The sequence below is a fragment of the Podarcis muralis genome, chromosome 7, assembly GCF_964188315.1.
Source record: "Podarcis muralis chromosome 7, rPodMur119.hap1.1, whole genome shotgun sequence".
Classification (NCBI taxonomy): Eukaryota; Metazoa; Chordata; class Lepidosauria; order Squamata; family Lacertidae; genus Podarcis; species Podarcis muralis.
The window spans coordinates 51,821,436-51,840,394 of NC_135661.1; the positions used below are offsets into that span (position 1 = coordinate 51,821,436).

Here is an 18,959-nt window from a genome sequence, read left to right on the forward strand (position 1 = left end):
GGCTTGGACCCTGAGAGATTGAGGAGAGGAGGAGGAGAGAGAGAAGGACCACACCTGGAGAGCCAAGCTCCAACACAGCACCTTGCAACCCCAACCCTCACTGAAAGCAGTTGTCACCACTCTTGGGGATTATAGAAGAAGAGCTTGGATTTGATATCCCGCTTTATCACTACCCGAAGGAGTCTCAAAGCAGCTAACATTCTCCTTTCCCTTCCTCCCCCACAACAAACACTCTGAAGTCTCTCAGCCCCACTCACCTCACAAAGATGTGTGACTAGCCCAAGGTCACCCAACAGCTACATGTGGAGGAGCAGAGACGCGAACCTGGTTCACCAGATTACGAGTCTACCGCTCTTAACCACTACACCACACTGGCATCTTGGCAATTGTGACTGGACTCCATTGGGGAAGAGGAGGAGAGCAGTCAATGGGAAACGGGTGACTGTACTGATGCTATTCTCAAGAACAGAACAGAAAAACCTAGGAAGCTGCCTTATACCGAGTCAGACCATTTTGTATCATCTACAATGCCTGGAAGCCATTCCCCAGGATTTCAGGGCAAGGTCTTTCACAGCTCTACCTGGAAATGTTGGGAGTGGAACCTGGGACCTTCTGTATGCAGAGCAGATGCTCTGCTGCTGAGTTACATCCCTTCCCCAATATGATTTACACTACGTCAGACTGCCTTGTCCAGGGATTGTGAGCCTGTGGCTCTCCAGCTGCTGCTGGGCTACAGCTCCATCATCCCTGACCATAAGCCATGCTGGTTGCAGCTGAAAAACAGCTAGAGACCAACCTGATGTTATGCTTATGAAGGGCAGCAAATCCTTTCTAGTTTGGGATAATTCAGTCCCCACTGGTAGTAGGCCTCTGCTTTTCAGGGCAGAGAACTTTCCCAATCCCATATCTGAGAACTTAAGAAGTATCTGCTGGATCAGGCCAGTGGCTCATCTAGTCCAACACCCTGTCCTCACAGATCTCCATGGGACAACTGCAAGCTGGACATGAGTTCAACAGCACTCTGGCACACTTGTGATTCCCTGTAACTGGTATTCAGAGGCACGATGCCTCTGACAGTGGAGGCAGAACAGTGCCTTATCCTGCATGAATGTGGCTAATCCTCTTTTAAAGCCATCCAAGTTGGTGGCCATCACTGCATCCAGTGGCAATGAATTCCATATTTTCACTATGTGCAGTCTGGATTAAATACTTCTCTTTGTCTGCCCTGAATTTTCCATGAGTTCTAATGTTATGTGGGCGAAAAACCTTCCTCCATCCACTTTCTCCATGCCACACTCCATGCCTCTTACCCTTTTTCTCTATACTCAAAAGGTCCAAATGTTCACAGAGGAGTTGTTCCATCCCACTGATAATTCTGGTTGCCCTTTTCTGAACCTTTTCCAACTCTACAATATCCTTGAGGTGAGAAGACCCCCCTGAAATGCACAGTGGCCAGAATCTAGGACTTCAATCTGAGATTAAATGCTTCTTCTCTTTATCATGAGTGGCTTTCTCCAGAAGATTTCCTGACCTTCCTTATGTGAAACTAAGATGATCAGTAAAAGATTAAAATGTGCATGGGCAGACACACATGAATGTGCCAGGTGTCAAGAGATAATACCTCACGAGAAATAACTATTATGCACACAAAAACAGGGGCGGGGGGGGGGGAGAAACCTGGGGTGCTAGGAAGGAACCATCCCACCATCTCTCCTGGAGAAAGGCTTTCCTTTGAACCCACTGTCAGGGCTGATAACTCCTGCAAGAGTTCTCATGTACAAAGCACCACACAATCCTTAGCCATGAAACACAGGCCCTTCCTAGTCCAGAGAAGGCAGAACCTGAAGCTGGGGAGGGGGAGGGAGAGGGAGAGGGAGAGGGAGAGGGAGAGGGAGAGGGAGAGGGAGAGGGAGAGGGAGAAAGCCCCATGTCTAATGAGTAGTTGCTCCTACCCATGAGTTTGAGTTACACCCATATTCTAATAGGCTACAGTCCCATATAAGGCAGAGTTAGCAGTCTTTTCAATGACCAAGACTGAACTTGGATTGAAATCCCCAGGTGGTATTCAACAGTAGTCATACTCAGAGTAGATTCAATGAAACTAATGAGCATGTCTAACTACAGTAATACTCTTAATTTGCTCTGTGTTAGGGCTTAATTGAATACAACCACAGTGTCCTAAAGCAAAGGGCTAGGACATGGCTGTAGAGATTTTCAAAGTATGTTCCAGGGAACCCTGGTGTGTGTGTGTGTGTGTGTGTGTGTGTGTGTGTGTGTGTACGTACATATATTGAAGCTTTCTAAGAGTTACTTAATGGGACATTTCCCTGAAAAGCATCCTGGCCACATTACTGAGCTTTCCCTTGCCATATGCAGATGTAGATGACTTGCTTCAGAATAGGCCTACCTTCTGTCTTTGTGGGCTATCTGTGCATTCTAAAACATGCCTCAGGGCTCTGCAACAGGGGTGGGGGACTTCAGGTGGTGCTGGACAACAGCTCCCATTATCCCCAGCTAGCATGAATCACAGCCAGGGATGATAAGAGCTAGAATCCAGCTACATACATCTGGAGAGCCACATGCTCCCCTGAGCACATATCCTAAAATGTGTGCAGCTTACTTGACAAAATTAGTCAGTGTGGAAAGGCACCACTGAAGGTAGACCACCATTAAATTGGAGTGGAGAAAAAGAAAAAAGATGGATATAGTCCTACAATGATGGTGCTCAGATATGTCAATTAACACTAGCCTGACGTTCTGGCTTGGACATCACATCTTTCTTTAGCACATGCACACACACTCACACACTCCACAAGGTCAACTTAAAACAAGCAAACAAATGCCTACAGTTGAGATTTGACACACAGGCTCATACCTACGAGTTTGAACAATACAGTAGCAAAATATGGGTTTGTCCACACAAGTGGTTGCTTGATGTTACTGGAGAATGAAATCTGATACATGTGTGTTATCCAGTCCCAGAACCCCCACATTTAGCAGCGGCCACAACCCACACTGGTTGCCATATTATGTCTGCAGGATCTGAACAGGAGGTTTCATGCACATGGTTGGCTGCAGGATGTGCTCCTCAGCAATAAGGTGATAAAATGACATCTGCAGCATTAAAAATCCCCAGGTGTTTCAGGCAACACAGTCTTTCTGGAGGAGAGTGATGCCAAATGAAACTCAAACTATATGTAAAGTTAATCCTTCTCAACAGATTTCCTGTGTACTTCTTCGGATAGTTCCCACTGGGGTAGGTCAAACTGTCCTGGGGCTTTAGTGCTTCACATGCTGCTTTGGAGATTCTCATGACAAAATACTCCTTGCACAGGCAGGTAGCATATTGGGGGGAAATGAAGAAAATACCCAGGGTTGGGGTTTTTGCAGTTACACGCATCGTTCATATGAGTTCCCTTAGCTCAGTGTGTGTGTGTTCGTGTGTAAATTGGAGGCAGACTTAAACCAGTATGTGTTTTCTCAAAATGAGCTCTCAGAACAAAGGGCTGGCATCTTCCTTGCAAAGTTGTCAATAATGCAACCTAGTAATGCTGCCTCCCAGGCACCCAGCACTTCCCCTGAGGATTGGCCTCACACCTGCCAGCTGTAGTACTGGCTGCATCATCAAAGGAACTTGGTGCTTCCTTATTCCCTTGGAATGATGCAGTCTCAGTATTGTAGAAGAGGGAAGAGAGATCAACGCTGTGCACTTCGGACAAGGGGGTGGGGAACTTGTTGCCCTCCATATGTTGCTGGACTTTTAACTCCCATCAGCTCCAGCTCACACAGCCAGTGGTCTTGGATGATGGGAGTCGGAGTCTAGCAACATCCGGAGGGTCACAGGTGCCCCCTTCTCCTGCTCTACATATAACCACAAAGCATGGTAAATTGGAAGAACTGGTCATGACCATTGAAACTTGTCCTTCAGTGCCCCAATTGATAATGTTTTGCCTTCATTGCCTTACGTCCAACAGCAGAAAGATCCTGTTACATGCATATATGCCAGAAAGCAGTCAATATGATCATGTTAGCTTAAAACAAGAGAACCCTTACGGAGTGGAGAGAGAATGCCAAGCAGACAAAATCGCCAGCATTCCCTTTCTCCTCCAGAGGTCTCCAGCATCATTGCCACCATTAGGTTAGTTGATTCATGCCAGGCGCCGAAGCAAGGGAATGTTAGTGAGCAGAGTCCCCACCACAAGCTAGGAAGGGAGGATGCAAGGAGGAAAAAACCAATTTCCCACCACTCCCAGCCGATCATTTTGCCCTCTTTCCAATCACCACCAAAAGGCTCCACCTTCTGCCAATCTGAGCTTACCTTCACTGGAGGTTACAAACACTTACAAACAAACCCAGTCTTTCGGTGCTTGTAACACACTCCTTGCTTGGTCGTTGATCTGAATAAGGCCATTGTAGTCGTCAGGTGCATACTACAGTACAAGTGTGATACATAAGGTCAGCAAGAGAAGGGGCAGGTCATCTTGTTACCAGCAAGCCACACAGACCAGCACTTGCAAATGTCATTAGGGAAGGGGTGGGGAGGAGTCATGGCTACAATTGTCAGAGGAAGATACAAGTCAGGCACTGGGTCCACCTAGCTCAGTGTCGTCCACTCTATTCCGGCTCCAGTATTTCGTGCAGAGAAGGGTTTTAACCTTCGCCTGCTACCTGAGCCTTTCAACTGGAGAGAGAAGGGATTGAACCTGGGACCTTCTGCATGCAAAGCAAGTGCTATTTTACCCAATAAACTATGTTGGCTGCCTGTCTCCAGGATCTCAGAAGCAAGGGTCTGCCCCAGCACAATGTTTTGAATGGGGATGCCAAAGAGCAGCGTACATTCTCAGGCCCTTTGTTTCTTTGGGAAGCCCCTTGTCCCCATGCCCTGGAGGCATCCACCTGAGGTGCCAGAATCTATGTAAGCAAAAGCATGGCACAACCTACAGGACACCATCAGAAGTCTAGCTAATGCTTGGGCACCTTTAGATCACATTCCAGGTAGCACTTATGTTTTTAAAGTCACCCATAAGCCTCTTTACAAAAGCTGCAACTGTCAGAGATCCAATCTATAAAGCTGGGTTAAGCAACAGCAAGGCATACTATGTTACAAGCCCAGAGTGTCCTGGGAAAACTAAAATGTATTCTTGGATTGTGACAAATAAGAAACAAACAAACAAACAAAAACTGAATTAAGTCACATTAAAAACATTTTAAAAATAGTCCATGGATCTACAGAGCAGAGCTAGTTTCTGACTTGGGCAACTTGACCAGTCAGACCAAGCCCTGGAATTAACACCAGATGTATTAGCAAACTATGAACACTCATTAATGGCCTAGTGTTAAAATGCAACCCCGTGTCATCTGTCAAACACTGCCAAGCACCAGCTGTTAAATATTATAAGGGTGATGAAAGCAAACACCAAAATATAATTTAATTGGATGACAAAAGGTTGATTTCAAAATACAACCTGTGAATGGTTCACAAATATTGGACATCAAATCTCAGAGCGGTTTTGGAAGCAAATTGGGAAACACAGTTCTAGAATTGTAAGAACTAGACGCTCCCTCCCCCCCAAAAAAGTTCATTTTTCCAAAGCTTCAAGTTTCACACCCAAAGAAAGAACAACATACAGAAGAGGTTCTCCACTCCTCCATGCCCTCAATCCTATATAGACAAAACCATAAACTAGGAGATGTTTCTGAAATGCATCAAGAACAAGTCAGGCAAGATGCTAGGTTTCTAAAGAAACCCAGAGCAGAGAAGACATCTTTGTGCAAGCATCTATTTGAAAGAAAAGGAAGTCCACCACAATGAGGTCTCCTGTCCTGTTAAGTGGGGACCAGAGATAGAGAATGCATATGCCTCTGGCATTTTGCCATCACTTTGTGTCACTGCCCCCCTCAATCTTTCTGCTTCTCAGTGATATCTGGTCATCATGTCCTATTGGAAAGCTGCAGGGGCAGACACAATAAGACCCCTTTTACTTCCTGGGAAGGTGAGGCAGTACTAAAGCTCAGTATAGGTTGGAAAAATAAGCACATATATGTGGAAGTGGATAGCGGTCTTTAAGCGCTTGTTTATTCATGAGAAGACATGGGGAAGAAACCTTCACCAGGTGTCATTTTGAAACCAGATGGTGGACCAAAATGCAACTCAGACATGATTTCATCTATTCTTTTTTTTTGCATGGGTTCAGCTCTTCTCATTATACCATTGCCGAACTTGACATGAGGGTTCCCAGGGTGGGATGGCAGTCTTTTTAGCATTTGGATGCCAGCCACCATTTTGAATCACGATGGCAGACCAAAATGTGACCTTGGTGTGACTTCACCCCAATTTTTGGTGTGATGGGTCCAAATTTACAACCTGCACTATCCATTTAAAAATCACATTTTTTTTGTTTCTAAAGATACATGGGCAATGCCACTCACTCTTCACTAGTGAATAAATAGAACAGACGCTATACTATTTTGCTGCAAGGATGTATTATAACCCTTCCACCAGCCGTACAGAATCAAGCTTCAATACTACTGCAGTGGGAAGTCAGAATTTATGTTTCAGCTTTGTGCACCATGCTACAAACTGCCTTATGCTGCACAGTAAGAACTGTGACGCTGTAATGGGCCCAGACAGCGCCCTTGAGAAATGCAGAACAGTGTAATCTAGAGTCATTTAGCTTCTATGCAAGATGTCACACTTTCAAACTGTCAGGGCAACACCCTTTAAATAACCTCCCCTGCATCCCAACCCGATTCAATCAATCATTCTCACACTGATCCACACTGGCCAATGGCAGCAATGCCTCCAAATACAGCACTAAGTTCTAAGCATGACAAACAGCAAGAAGATAATTCAATTAGATGTAGCAGCGCAGGCCGAGTTCAGAAATAGATTACAGAATGAGATAAGGAGGAATTCATTTTTCGAGAGACCCTAGAATAGGGTAGGGCTGCTTAAGGAGATTTGGGGGAAGATTATAATTTGTAAGAACACCTGTTTGGCAAGAATGAGGACCTAAAGAAGGATGATGAAAGCACACAAGTATTCTCACATAAAAATGGTGGTTTGGAGGAAACAAAACAGAAGATAATGCACACTGAAAATAATCAATTATTCCCAATTTTTAAAAATCATTTTTACAGCTGCAACTTTGAATTGATCAAAAGCATCTGGATAGACTAAAACAGGGGTGGGAAATCTCAGGCCTGGGTGGGAAATCCTCCCAGGTTGGAATGTTTCCTTGATCTCTGACAATGCCTCTTGCATACCTGGAGGATAGAGGGCTGTGCTGAGTGTATGGAGAAACTAGCCAACCATAACAAAGGTTAAAAATAAACCACATTCTTGCTCTATCCACTTTTGCCTCGGGCATGCAGTCACCAGAAGACTGCCCAGAAGGGAATATGGCCCTTGGTTTGAAAATGGTTCCCCATCCCTAGACTTAAAAAGAAAAGAGAGCTGTTCCCAATAAGTTCAACATAAGGTTGCTGTTAGTCTCTCCCCCCTCCCCATTTAATGCAAATGTTTTGAAAACTGAATGGCAAATTTTGTCTTATAAGGCGTTCATCTTTCCTCTCTGCAAGATTTGTCCATTTGCAAGCCTTGTCTGTATCATCTTTTCCCCTTAGAAGAATGGCTTCTCATGTGTATGCAAATTGGATGATAATATAAAGATGGAATTAGCCCTACATAGTTGATGGGACACCATTTCATTTACATGTATGACTGGCAAAGGAAACAACTGCTGGCAATTATAAAAGAAGTGGGACCTGAAAGAAGATGTTGAAGTGTATCCTTTCCAGCTAGAAGGAGTACTCCTGATTCCAAACTGGCCATTTTCTCCAAAACAAGGCATTTCACTCCCAATCCCCTTTTCCAGCAGATACCCAACATTCTGTGGTTACCCAGATACGAAGCCCTTGTGCTATTTTTGTTGGTTGGTGGTTTGTTTGTCTTTGTACCCTTAGGGTCCCTTCTTCATTTAAAACAAATTCTGCAAATGTTGGGATTGTCCCAGGCATGAAGATTCTTCCTTCTCAGTGGCCCTGGTTTGACTTCCTTCCTGTTAGCCTTCACTAGACCTGAACAGGAGTGATCCTCACTGCAACGTTTTGCTGCAGGATCCGCTTGATTAAATGTGGAAACTGCATGATGCAAGAAGTTCCGGCTGCAGCTCTCAGCTGAGAGGCTGCCTGGTGACACAGACGGTGAAGCAAAGGTAGAAACCCAAGACTAACCTGATATCCCTGGAAGAAACTGAGGATTTCCTTCATTCCTGCATTATAGGGCAATCCCTGCATCCGGACAAGGGCACCAGGCTGAGGCAGCATTGGAGTGTGCGTGGCTGAGGCAGCGGCTGCAACTGCTGCTTGGGGTGCTGTGATGTACCCTACTGTGGTCGGGGACACCGGTGGGCTGGAAAGAAAGGAAAATGGTTGGTCCAAGGGCACATGCAGGTGCAAAAAGTTCACCCTATCTGGAAAAGTTACCAGCCTAAACAGGATAGTACCTGGGGTAGTAAGCTGTGTAGTTCATGTAAAGTTGAGCAGCCTGAGTTGGGTAGTAGGTCACAGCTGGACTAGCGGCGGCGGCAGCGGCAGCAGCGGCAACAGCAGCCGAAGCCTGCTGGGACCTGGTTTGAGGCAAGAGCGCTTGCGACTGATATAATGCCGCTTCTGTTGGGATCACGGCGGCAGCTGTCTGGAAGGCATAGGCTGGAGGAGAAAGACCTGTGGATAAAGATCACAAAACAAAACCCCAAAAGCAAGTTAGCAAAGACAGAATCCATTGGACAGGTGAGGCCCCGGCCCTCTGTCCCAGGAGCTGCTGGCGGGAAAACTTCCAAGTGGAGTTCCAGCCTTTTGAGTAGGTATAAAATTGAGGGGTAGGTTGCTAGTTACTACCATCATTGCTACTAGTGGCTGCCATTACTTGCTGGTTGCTACTATCATGGCATTAGGGGCTAGAATGGTGGACAAGGAACCTGGGAGACCCTGGTTCAAATCTCCACACAGAGCCTACTAGGTGATCTTGGGCCAGTCACTGCCTCTCAGCCTAACCATACCGCACAGAGTTGTTGTCAGGATAAAGTGGGGAGGGGGAGAACTGTGTCTGCCACATGAATGTAATAAATAAAGTTTTGGGCAGCTATGGGAAATTAACTGGTGTGCTGGTAAACTTTATGTCGGCTTACATTTCCTTTTATATTTTAAGCGAACTGTTACTTGTTGAACAGTTAGGGATATTGTGATATCAATACATTTAATTACACATTATGTTTATCATGCTGTTGTATTTTGACTTTTTTTTGTAAACCACTTTGAGTACACATCTGTGGAAAATGCTATATACAAACAAACCGCATGACCGAAGTGCAAATGTGGAGTACAAGTTCACACTTTGAAAGGTGAAACTGGTGAGCAAAAGCTTATGTGATGGGCAGTGCATGGTCATCTGTTCAGAATCCTCATCAATGAGTTTCGCAGGTTTTTTGTCCTTTCTCGGGAGTAGCAAGGCAAGTTTCTGGTTCTCATTGTTTTAAGTCAGTGGTGGGGATCCTGTCCCCACAGGCTTATTTTGGCCATTTCCCCCAAGCCATGTCCTTGATGTCATACGTGACATGTGCCTCCCTCCCAAAAGCTGATTTTACTATTGATCAGCAGCACCTGAAAATCCCCATGCCTTTGACACGCATGGTTTGTTTCACACAGGAAAGGAAAAGGTGACAGATGACTCTGCCCACCAGTTAAAATGGCCCATTGGGCTTTGGGAAGGTCAGGATCTAGCCCACTGACTAGGCCCAGCATCTTGATTTAAGTATAAACATGAGTGAACCATTTCTTCTAATATGTGTTAAAAGCCAGCAAATGTATTGCTGAGTTACTTTACTGAAAGTAGTTCACGGATGTGTGCGTACATTGCAGTATGTTAAAAGAATATGCATGCATTTGTAGGCCTTATTGTATGTTGTGCTTATTATAAATGGACCCTCATTGCATATTCTACTTTATTGGAAAGCTTGGTGTGTCCTCTTGGGGCTTTATTTTCTGGCTGTTGTTTTTCCTCCTGTCTGTAAAAAGCAACTTAAGATTGGTAGGCTTGGCAGCATAAGCTCAACAGTCACTGTGGCATCAAAACAGCAATAGTTGCTTTTAGCCCTGGAAACAACTGGTCTATATTTTTTCACAATCCTTGTCTCAACTACATTTTAAGCCATGAGCTGTCTAGCAAAATGTGGAAGTCACCTACCCATACTTTCAAGTTCTGGCTCTTAAGCCACCCTTTTATTGTCCTTCAACAAAACAAAACCCAAATGCCAAGCTGCAGATATCATTGCTTTGGTGTGCAATAAATCCAGCCACACTGTTTATAAAGTGTTTTAAGACCGTGAAAATGCATTGTTTCATCACTCAGTTTTGGTCCATCAAAACCCTTGTCCCAATAGATGCTCTGTCTTCAACAACAAGCTGTGTCCCTGAAGACCAGCACCTCCCTACTGCAAAGAGGTAGTAGGAGATTAATCTCATTGGCAGCTGCAGAGCAAATTGCTTCAATTAAAAAAAGAAAAGCACAAAAAATGTAACTGCCAAGCAAGCTCTGCTAAAGGTGAAATTTATTGCAGAGATTTTTTGGGGTAATGAGGTTAACACAGTCCCCCAATGAAAGCAAAGTACATAATAATTTGGGGGGCATCTCTAGCTACCAATACTCCCCAAATATTTTAAAATACAGGGCTGCAGGAAACCAATGCAACCCTTCATCTAACACTACACAATGAAACTAAGCATAGTTACTTAAAAGTATGTTCCACTGGCTGCAATCCTATGTAGACTTTCCTGGGAGTAAGTCCGACTGAACTTATCAGGACTTAACTTTCTAATAAACGTACATTGCACTGTTAGCTGGTTAGAATAGTTCAGGCCAGTTTTAACTGGCAAGCGTTATTTTTTATTACATTTCTGTCTTTCCTTTCTTCCATTATTGAACTTCCTACAGACATTATTTGGTGTTAAGATTGGCTTGGGATGGGGGCTCTCTTCTTAATTCCACCACCACCACCTGAAGCGTGGGGAATGGTGGTAACCCCAAATTGTGGAAATCACACTCCACAAAGATGCACCTACACACTATCATGACTCAGCTTCCACTGTATTCCCATCTGTCAGGGAGTCTTAAGCTGTCATTCCTGCATTGCTGGGGGGTGGACTAGATGACCCTTGGTCCCCCAACTCTACAATTCTATGGCTGCATGATTCTAAGCTGAAGCTGCACCTTCTTGCCACAGCTTTTGACATGTTTGAAGGAGCGTCTCCACCCCCATCATTCTGCCCGGATGCTGAGGTCCAGCGCCGAGGGCCTTCTGGCGGTTCCCTCATTGCGAGAAGTGAGGTTACAGGGAACCAGGCAGAGGGCCTTCTCGGTAGTGGCGCCCGCCCTGTGGAACGCCCTTCCAGCAGATGTCAAAGCGATAAACAACTACCTGACATTCAGAAGACATCTTAAGGCAGCCCTGTTCAGGGAAGTTTTTAATGTGTGATATTTTACTGTATTTGTGGTTTTTATGGAAGCCGCCCAGAGTGGCTGGGGAGGCCCAGCCAGATGGGCGGGGTATAAATAATAAATTATTATTACTATTATGTTTATTTTTTGGGGTGGGGGGGCACTATTTTGTTTTATTTAACCTATTTTGTGCTGCTTTTTTAAGAATTGTTATGCATTTTATGATTTATTTTTTACAAATGGCTTTACAGTACTTGTTTTTAATTGTAGGATTATATTGTTGTGACCCGCCTTAGGACCTTATGGTGAAAGGCAGGTAACAAATCTTATAAACAAACATGCAAAATAAATGAAACTCAGGATAGGGGTTCATGTGGATTAAAAGAGGGTAGGACAAATTCATGGAGGATAAGCAAATTTGCTCTATCATGTGCCCTCAAGACCATGCCCTGGGTATGCTTATATTAGGGCTGTGAAAGTTTATTACAGATATCCTTCCCTTCTAGCAATGAATGACAGTCTCCTCCCCCCTAAAAATAATAATAAATAAGTTACCCTTGACTTCCTCAAAAAAGGCACCTACATTGAGAGGTTGCCGATACACATACTCAATTCATTAAGATAAATAAATCAAAAGTATAGTTAAAAGGCAGGTGATCAATCAGCTAAAATTATTGAAGCGGTCGACAGCCCTAACAGCTTCAGAATCACATCTGATTTGGGGCCCAGCTTCCAATCCCAGCCTATTCACGGAGGAGTGATTACAGACTGCAACTCAACCCAAGACAGAGAGGGCAAGACCCCCACCGCAGCGCCATCAGCACCTACCAGAGCGTCCCCCGTTAGCAGCACAGAAGAGAGCAGAAGAACTTGGGAGACTTACATGGTAACTTACATGGTGGCGGAGACAAGCCACTACGATTTAAAGTGCCACCCATTAAAACAAAATTCATCTCCTCTCCTGAACACTGGAACACTTCCACGTAACGGTCCTTCATCATCTTCTTGTGACACTTCTGGGCCACCAGGAAAGCCCGGTCAGAAGATTTCATCTGGATAAAAGCATCGCCCGAGGGACGGCCCTGGAAGAGAGAAGAAACCAGGCAAGGGGATGGAAGAGAAGTCAAACAGGGCATTCTCCCCACTTTTGTAGTCAGTGGTCCCATCAGTAATTTTAGCATATTATTCTTTTTAAGCAGAGCTTTATTTTTAATTCTTAAAGGAATTATTCCGTTGATTGCTGCACAATTTACATGTCTAAAATATTGAAAGCATCAATATTTAAAGAGATGTTAAAAGGCAATACACACGATTGGTTCTCTGGGATCATGTGACCCCCCCCTCCCACAGGAGGATTCTTCTCTGCGCAGTTCGTATCCCAGCTTGATTGATTGGGCCTTCTCTGGACATTACATAAATGAAGAAGTTGGGAGCTCTTGGGCTGTTTCTCCAATGGCCAAATTCAGTTTCTCCACCCGTTGCTTCTAACTGAAACGCTAGGGAAACCATCTTGAATTCCCATACCTGCTGGTTCAGGACCATGTGGACTCCGTGTGGCTTGATGTCTGCAGTAGCGTCTCCCATGAACTCCAGGATGTCGTCGATCCCAGCCGTGTAAGGCAGGCCTCTGAGCCGCACACAGTCTCGCACGCTGCCAGCAGCGATGGTGTACGGAGGTGGCATCACGGGGATGATAGGTGTGGGGAGGGTGGGGATGAGAGGCGTCGACATGTACCTGTTGAGGACCTGTTGGCAAAGAATCAGGGGCGGAAACAGAAGCAAGCAGGGATGAGTAAAAGGGACGTTTTCCAAGATGGGAGGCATAGCCAGAAGGCAGAAACTGAATGCTGAATGATACTAACCCTCTATAACGCATGTAACAGATTGGCATGCAAAATTATTGGAATACGCTGCCATGGGCAGAATTGCTCATTCAAGGAGTAAGCAACAACAAAGATTTATTTATGAAAAACTGGGTAAGTTTTATTCAGTACGGTAGATCTAGAGGATGCGTGTCTTATATGTGTTACAGTTTTCCCCTCTTGCTGCAGATTGGATTTTGTTGTCTGTTTGGGGGATTTATTTATTCATTGGAAAATAATATTTATTCAAGAAGGTACCAGCTTTCCCTAACAAGGCTTGACAACTTAGGCGATTGGTTTTTGCTTATGCATAGATTGCTGATTTTATTTTTTTGTTATGTGTAAAATTACAATAAATCTTTTTTTTTAAACCCTGATGGCTGTGTTCCACCCTCCACTGCCACAAGCAGTGTGCTTCTGAATGCAGTTTCTGGAAACTACAGGAGGGGAAAGTGCTGTGGCGCTCAAGTCCTACTTGCAAGACCAGAAAGCTGGATTTGAAAGACCTTTGGCCTTATCCAGAAGGTCTCCTCCTATCTTCTCACTCATATGAAATTGCTGTTTCCCACCCTGAACCCTTGGCAGGTGATGCGCTACAAACCAAAGTTAAAATTAAACCAAGAACTCAGAAGGGCAAAAGCATCATACAGAGCAGCTCCAGACTGCAAACTAACCCAAAGCACAAGACTAGAAGTTCACATCTTAGGAAACACAGTAGCCACGTTTGGACAAGAATAGCAGAGTAGGTTTTTGCATAAACAAACACAAAGCTCTTTTGATCCACCATCTCCTTCAATGAGGCAAGGAAATTGAACTAGGAAGTAATTGTTTTCTAGTTTTTCCAAACAGGCAAGATACAAACCACCAACTTCAGAACAAGCAATGATAGCCAACCAGCTTCCAACTGTGGCTTAATGTCCTGTCTTGTTTCAAATGTGGTAATTATAGTTTTCCAGTTCAGTTGAAATGGGAAACTATGGTTAATTAGAGACTTCCTGGTTTGACTGTTCGGGCTACAAAGGGAGGATCAAAGGGGATGCATGCACAGGTAAAAGGCTAATTAAAACTGAATATGATAATCCAAACTGGGCCAGCAGTTGTTCAGCTGTGGTCCAGAGTGTGACTTGCAGGACTCAATATGTCATAAATTGAGGAATGGATACTAAACTTAAAAATCCAGCTGCAACTGTTCTGATAAGGCACAGTGAAACAGAAATGCTGCTAGGAAGGCGCTTTTTCACTTGCAACAAACTCTGTTTCACAGAGATTTGTTGATCAAAATATGCCACTTATTATTTATGCAATTTGTTTGTCATGACGCAATACAAAAAGTCTCTAGAAGACTTAAACACGCAATTAAAAACCACCATCAAGTTTAGCAACAAAACAGCAATATTACACAGAAACAGCAATAGAAACCATATTTTCTCAAATGCATGGGAGAAGAGGGGCATCTTTGCCTGGCACCAAAAGTCCATGTCAGTGCCAGACGGGCCACACTGGGGAGAGCATTGCATTTTGATGACTATAATCAAGTTAAGGCAACAAAAATTGCAACACACACCCACACACACCAATCGATGCTTTAATATTTTTTTTAACCCTCCCCTTACAATTTTTAAAAGAATTTGGAAATCCAATTTATATATGTAGAATGCAATTCAGGAAAAAATGAACTAAAATCTAGAGCAGGGAGGGGAAACCTTTGGCCCTTCAGATGTTGCCAACTAAAACTCCCATCACCTTTGGCCATTTGCTGTGCTTACTGGGGCTGATGGGAGTTGTAGTTCAGCAACATCTGGAGGGGCCAAAGGTTCCCCACAGCTGCTAGAGGACACCATGCTACACTTTGCACTTGGAAGCACAAGATACCTGTTTGCAGCCAGGGGAGGGGGGATCTAGCCAGCATTATGAAACTTCAGCTGTGAGCACAGATGGGAGCAAGTAAGTGATATAGGAGTAAAACTAAGCAGGTAGATCTTCTCCTGCTTGGGGAATCACCCCAGGGAAATGCAGAAAGAGTCCTGCAATGGGTTGCTGCGGACCATCATATCTCAGTTTGACAGGCCAAGATATGGACAAGCCTTGGGTTACTTATCCAACCCCTTCACTCTTCCCATTGCAGCAAGAAAAACAAGCCAGGAACTCTTCAGTTAACTATAATTTCTCATTTCACCCAAACCAGGAAACAATAGTTAATAACTCCAGAACAAGCCAGGATATTAAGCCACGGTTTGAATATGGGTTTCTGGCTTGTTCCAAAGCTTGTTCATTTCCTAGCTTGGACAAAATGGGAAACTGTAGACTTCTTGGTTTGCTTGTTCCCTTAATCACAGGGTTGTTTGATCTTGGTTTATTAAAGCAAATATATGATAGTCCAAGGGCAGCTAGTACATCATTTCCATGACCCAGGAGACAGAGAGAGAGAGAGAGAGAGAGAGAGAGAGAGAGAGAGAGAGAGAAACTTAACTGAGTTTGAAGAGCAACAGGCTGTAGTAAGTGGGAAGAAATGTGCCACTCTCTCAATTGCTCATTATTGGTACAATCCCAGCCCACATTACATCAGCACCTTTACATCATATACACAGAAGGGAAGGGGGGGGGTCAAGGCACGCTGCACTTACAAAGTGAGCAAGGACTCTGAACAAAGGGTGCACACACTGTAATTCTGTCCAGCTGCCAAAAAGAAACAAGCACTGCAGACTAGCAGCCTCTGATATCCTTGCTTGCTTTAAACAAGCTCCCCCCAAAATAGAAATATGAGTTACAGATTAATTTGGGACATCCTTGGAAAAACCAGTGCAAGCCTCTCCTTGCCACACTGCTTAGCTTGCGATGCTCTTCCCACTAATCATGCAAGAAGTGATATTGGTTACCTGCCTCAGACGTATTATGACACCTGAACCCTGGTCATTTTTCTCTGGTATGTTATTATGTTTCATTACATTTAAGTGGAACAGACATAATCTGAAAATAAATGAAAAGTAACCAACTGCTAAAGTTGGTTAAATGCTACAAATAGCTGTTATAACTTGAGCCCCACTCAACCGTTTTGTTTCAATGACAAGGAAAGCCTCCATGAAATGACATTACATGTTCCAAAAAGCGCACACGCGCGCACACACACACACACAGCGCAAACACAACAGCTACCACCAGCTCCCACTTGCAGAAAGATTGCTTATTATCATTTGCCAGATCTGGGCCAGGGGAAATCTCTGCTTCTCACTGGTCCCCTTGCCTCCCAGTTCCCATGAGCTGCTTTCTGAAGCTTCTCCCTCTTGGGCTCCTCCCAACAGACAGAAACCAGACAGAAATAATTGGAGACAAGCTGCCTGTTGAGGCCCATTGTTCAAAAGCTGATTAAAAGAGGACAAGAGGGAGGCAGAGCAGCAAATAAAGTGGCTGCTGTCTGGTAATGCACTTGTTCGGTCATAGCTATTCAGCCACACACAAAAATCTGTGAGGTCAGCCTTGCCCCAGCCTGTTGCTCTCCTGATGTTCTGGACTGGAATTCCCATCAGTAACTGTGCTGGCTGGGGGGGTGGGGTGGCAGTGATGGAAGTTAACACTCCCAGACACCTGGAGGGCAACAGGTTACAGAAGGCTTGGTGAGGCTTTAGTGGCTTCTGCTGCAACAGGCTAACAATAGTGCAATCCTAAACATGTCCACTCAGAAGTCAGTCCTACTGAGTTCAATGGTACTCACTCCCAGGTAAATGTGGTTAGGATTACAGCCTAGCACAGCTCCTGCCCTGGGTTTGAGCTTAGATTGCCTTCTTTTCCTGTTCAAGAACTCCTAACTTGTTAAAAATAGGATTCCATGTCAGCAGCGTCTGCATATGCATTTTCTGTTTATCAGTCACTGCTTTTAATAAAAATAGATTCAATGGAATAACTGCACAGACATGGAAGCTGCATGTGCCAGACCAATGAGAAGGGCATGGACATGCCCTAGGTCAATACTGATCTAGATGGCCCATCATCATGGCAGCTTCTTAAGTTCACATGTGACTCAGTATAACACAGCTTTGTGTGCTCCTAAATGAGGTTCAGTAAATAATGCGTTACATGGATGCACCAACCTGACCCCAAGATGACGAGTTTCGGTATAGCAATTCTCCACCTTCCACTACCTAGCAGTTGTTTCTTCACAATAGTGATTTTTGGGTGCTAAACCCAGGTTGGCTCTCATTCAGGAAGTCCCTGCCCTTGCAAGTGGGGAAAGAACAAGACTGGACTGAATTCTAGTTCTCGCTTGCTTGTGTGACAAGGAAGGGGAAGCAAAGGCCTCAGCAAGAAATAGCAGCCCTGCCCCTGACCTTTGCTTTGGCTGCATGGAATTCAAAGCTCCTACTGGTAGGATGGAAGAATGAAGCCGTGGAGGCTGGGCGAATGGGGCCCTGGCCCACCAACAACCTCTGTCTGCCCTCAGTCACCTCATAGCACCAATGCAGCTTCTTGCCAAGAAAGGGATGGGGAACCTCTGGCCCTCCAGACGTTGCAGTTCCCTGTGACACAGTGATGAGCCACTCTTCTCTCTCCCCACCCCCATATACACAGAATTGGGCAAGTGCTCTAACCTGCTGGACCTCTGCTGCCGTGCTTCTGAAGAGCTCAATGTATCGCTTCCCCAGGATCTCCTTGTGTTTCTTAAGTGCATTCTGCGCGTACTCTTCACAGGCGAACAAGACGAAAGCATCTCCCGTAGGCCGGCCATCTGGATACTTGACAAAGAGAAGCCCCTCCTTCCCTCCTGTGACGGGGCACTCAGGTCCCAGGAACCCCAGGACATCCTCGGGCGTGGCTGTGAAAGGGAGACCCCGCATCCGGATGATGACTTGGTTCTCCTTGGAGAGGAACTGAGCTACTTCATTGGAGGTACCTGAGGGTGGGTAGGGGGTGAAGAGTTACAATAATTTGCTATATCTCTTTTACACATACCTGGCATTTAATTCACTGGACCAAAGAACCTAGGAAGTTGCCTTACACCAAGTCAGACCATTGGTCCATCTAGCTCAGTATTGTCTGCACTGACTGGAAGCAACTTTTCAGGGTTTCAGGAAAGGGGCATTCCCAGTCCTACCTGGAGATGCCAGGGATCGATCCTGGAACCTGCATGCAGGATAGATGCTCGGTCGTTGAGATACTTTCCCCAACTTTTGAAGCAACTTTTAAGATGATCAAAAGTGTTTCAAAATGAATTCATCTAACCCAGGGATGGGGAACCTAGGACACTCTAGATGTTGCTGATCAACTCCCACCATCCCTCGCCATTTGCCACACTGACTGGGGCTGATGGAAGCTGGAGTCCAAGAGTGGCCTGGAGGGCCACAGGTCAACCACCCTTGATCTAATGCGATTGGTTAAATGTTGCAACCCTATCAAATGTTACCTACGATTCAATGGCACCTATAAAGTGCCGTATTTTTCACCCTATAGGACGCACCGGCCCATAGGACGCACCTAGATTTTTTTTGGGGGGGGGGGAAATAAAGGGGGGGAAATTATTTTTTCCCCCAGGCGCGGGGCTGGCGACGGAGTTTGCGGGGCTGGCAACGGGGAGGAGCAGCTTCTCCCCCCCGCCAGCCTTCTAACCA

At 45.1% G+C, this 18,959-nt stretch overlaps 1 protein-coding gene across 5 annotated transcripts in view; it reads right to left on the minus strand.

The window, feature by feature from the left end:
• Positions 1-18,959, minus strand: part of ESRP2 (epithelial splicing regulatory protein 2) — a 48,903-nt gene that overhangs the window by 1,516 nt on the left and 28,428 nt on the right. For 2 of the 5 annotated variants that reach the window (XM_028739573.2, XM_028739572.2), the window contains exons 11-15: positions 17,943-18,244; positions 13,022-13,243; positions 12,381-12,579; positions 8,508-8,727; positions 8,236-8,413 (exon numbers count right to left, since the gene is read on the minus strand). In XM_028739573.2, the coding sequence (XP_028595406.2) occupies positions 8,236-8,413; positions 8,508-8,727; positions 12,381-12,579; positions 13,022-13,243; positions 17,943-18,244 (1,121 nt within the window). Of the gene's footprint in view, positions 1-4,318; positions 4,431-8,235; positions 8,414-8,507; positions 8,728-12,380; positions 12,580-13,021; positions 13,244-17,942; positions 18,245-18,959 lie in introns of all 5 variants that reach the window. The other 3 variants (XM_077931739.1, XM_028739574.2, XM_077931738.1) reach the window with 3 other exon arrangements.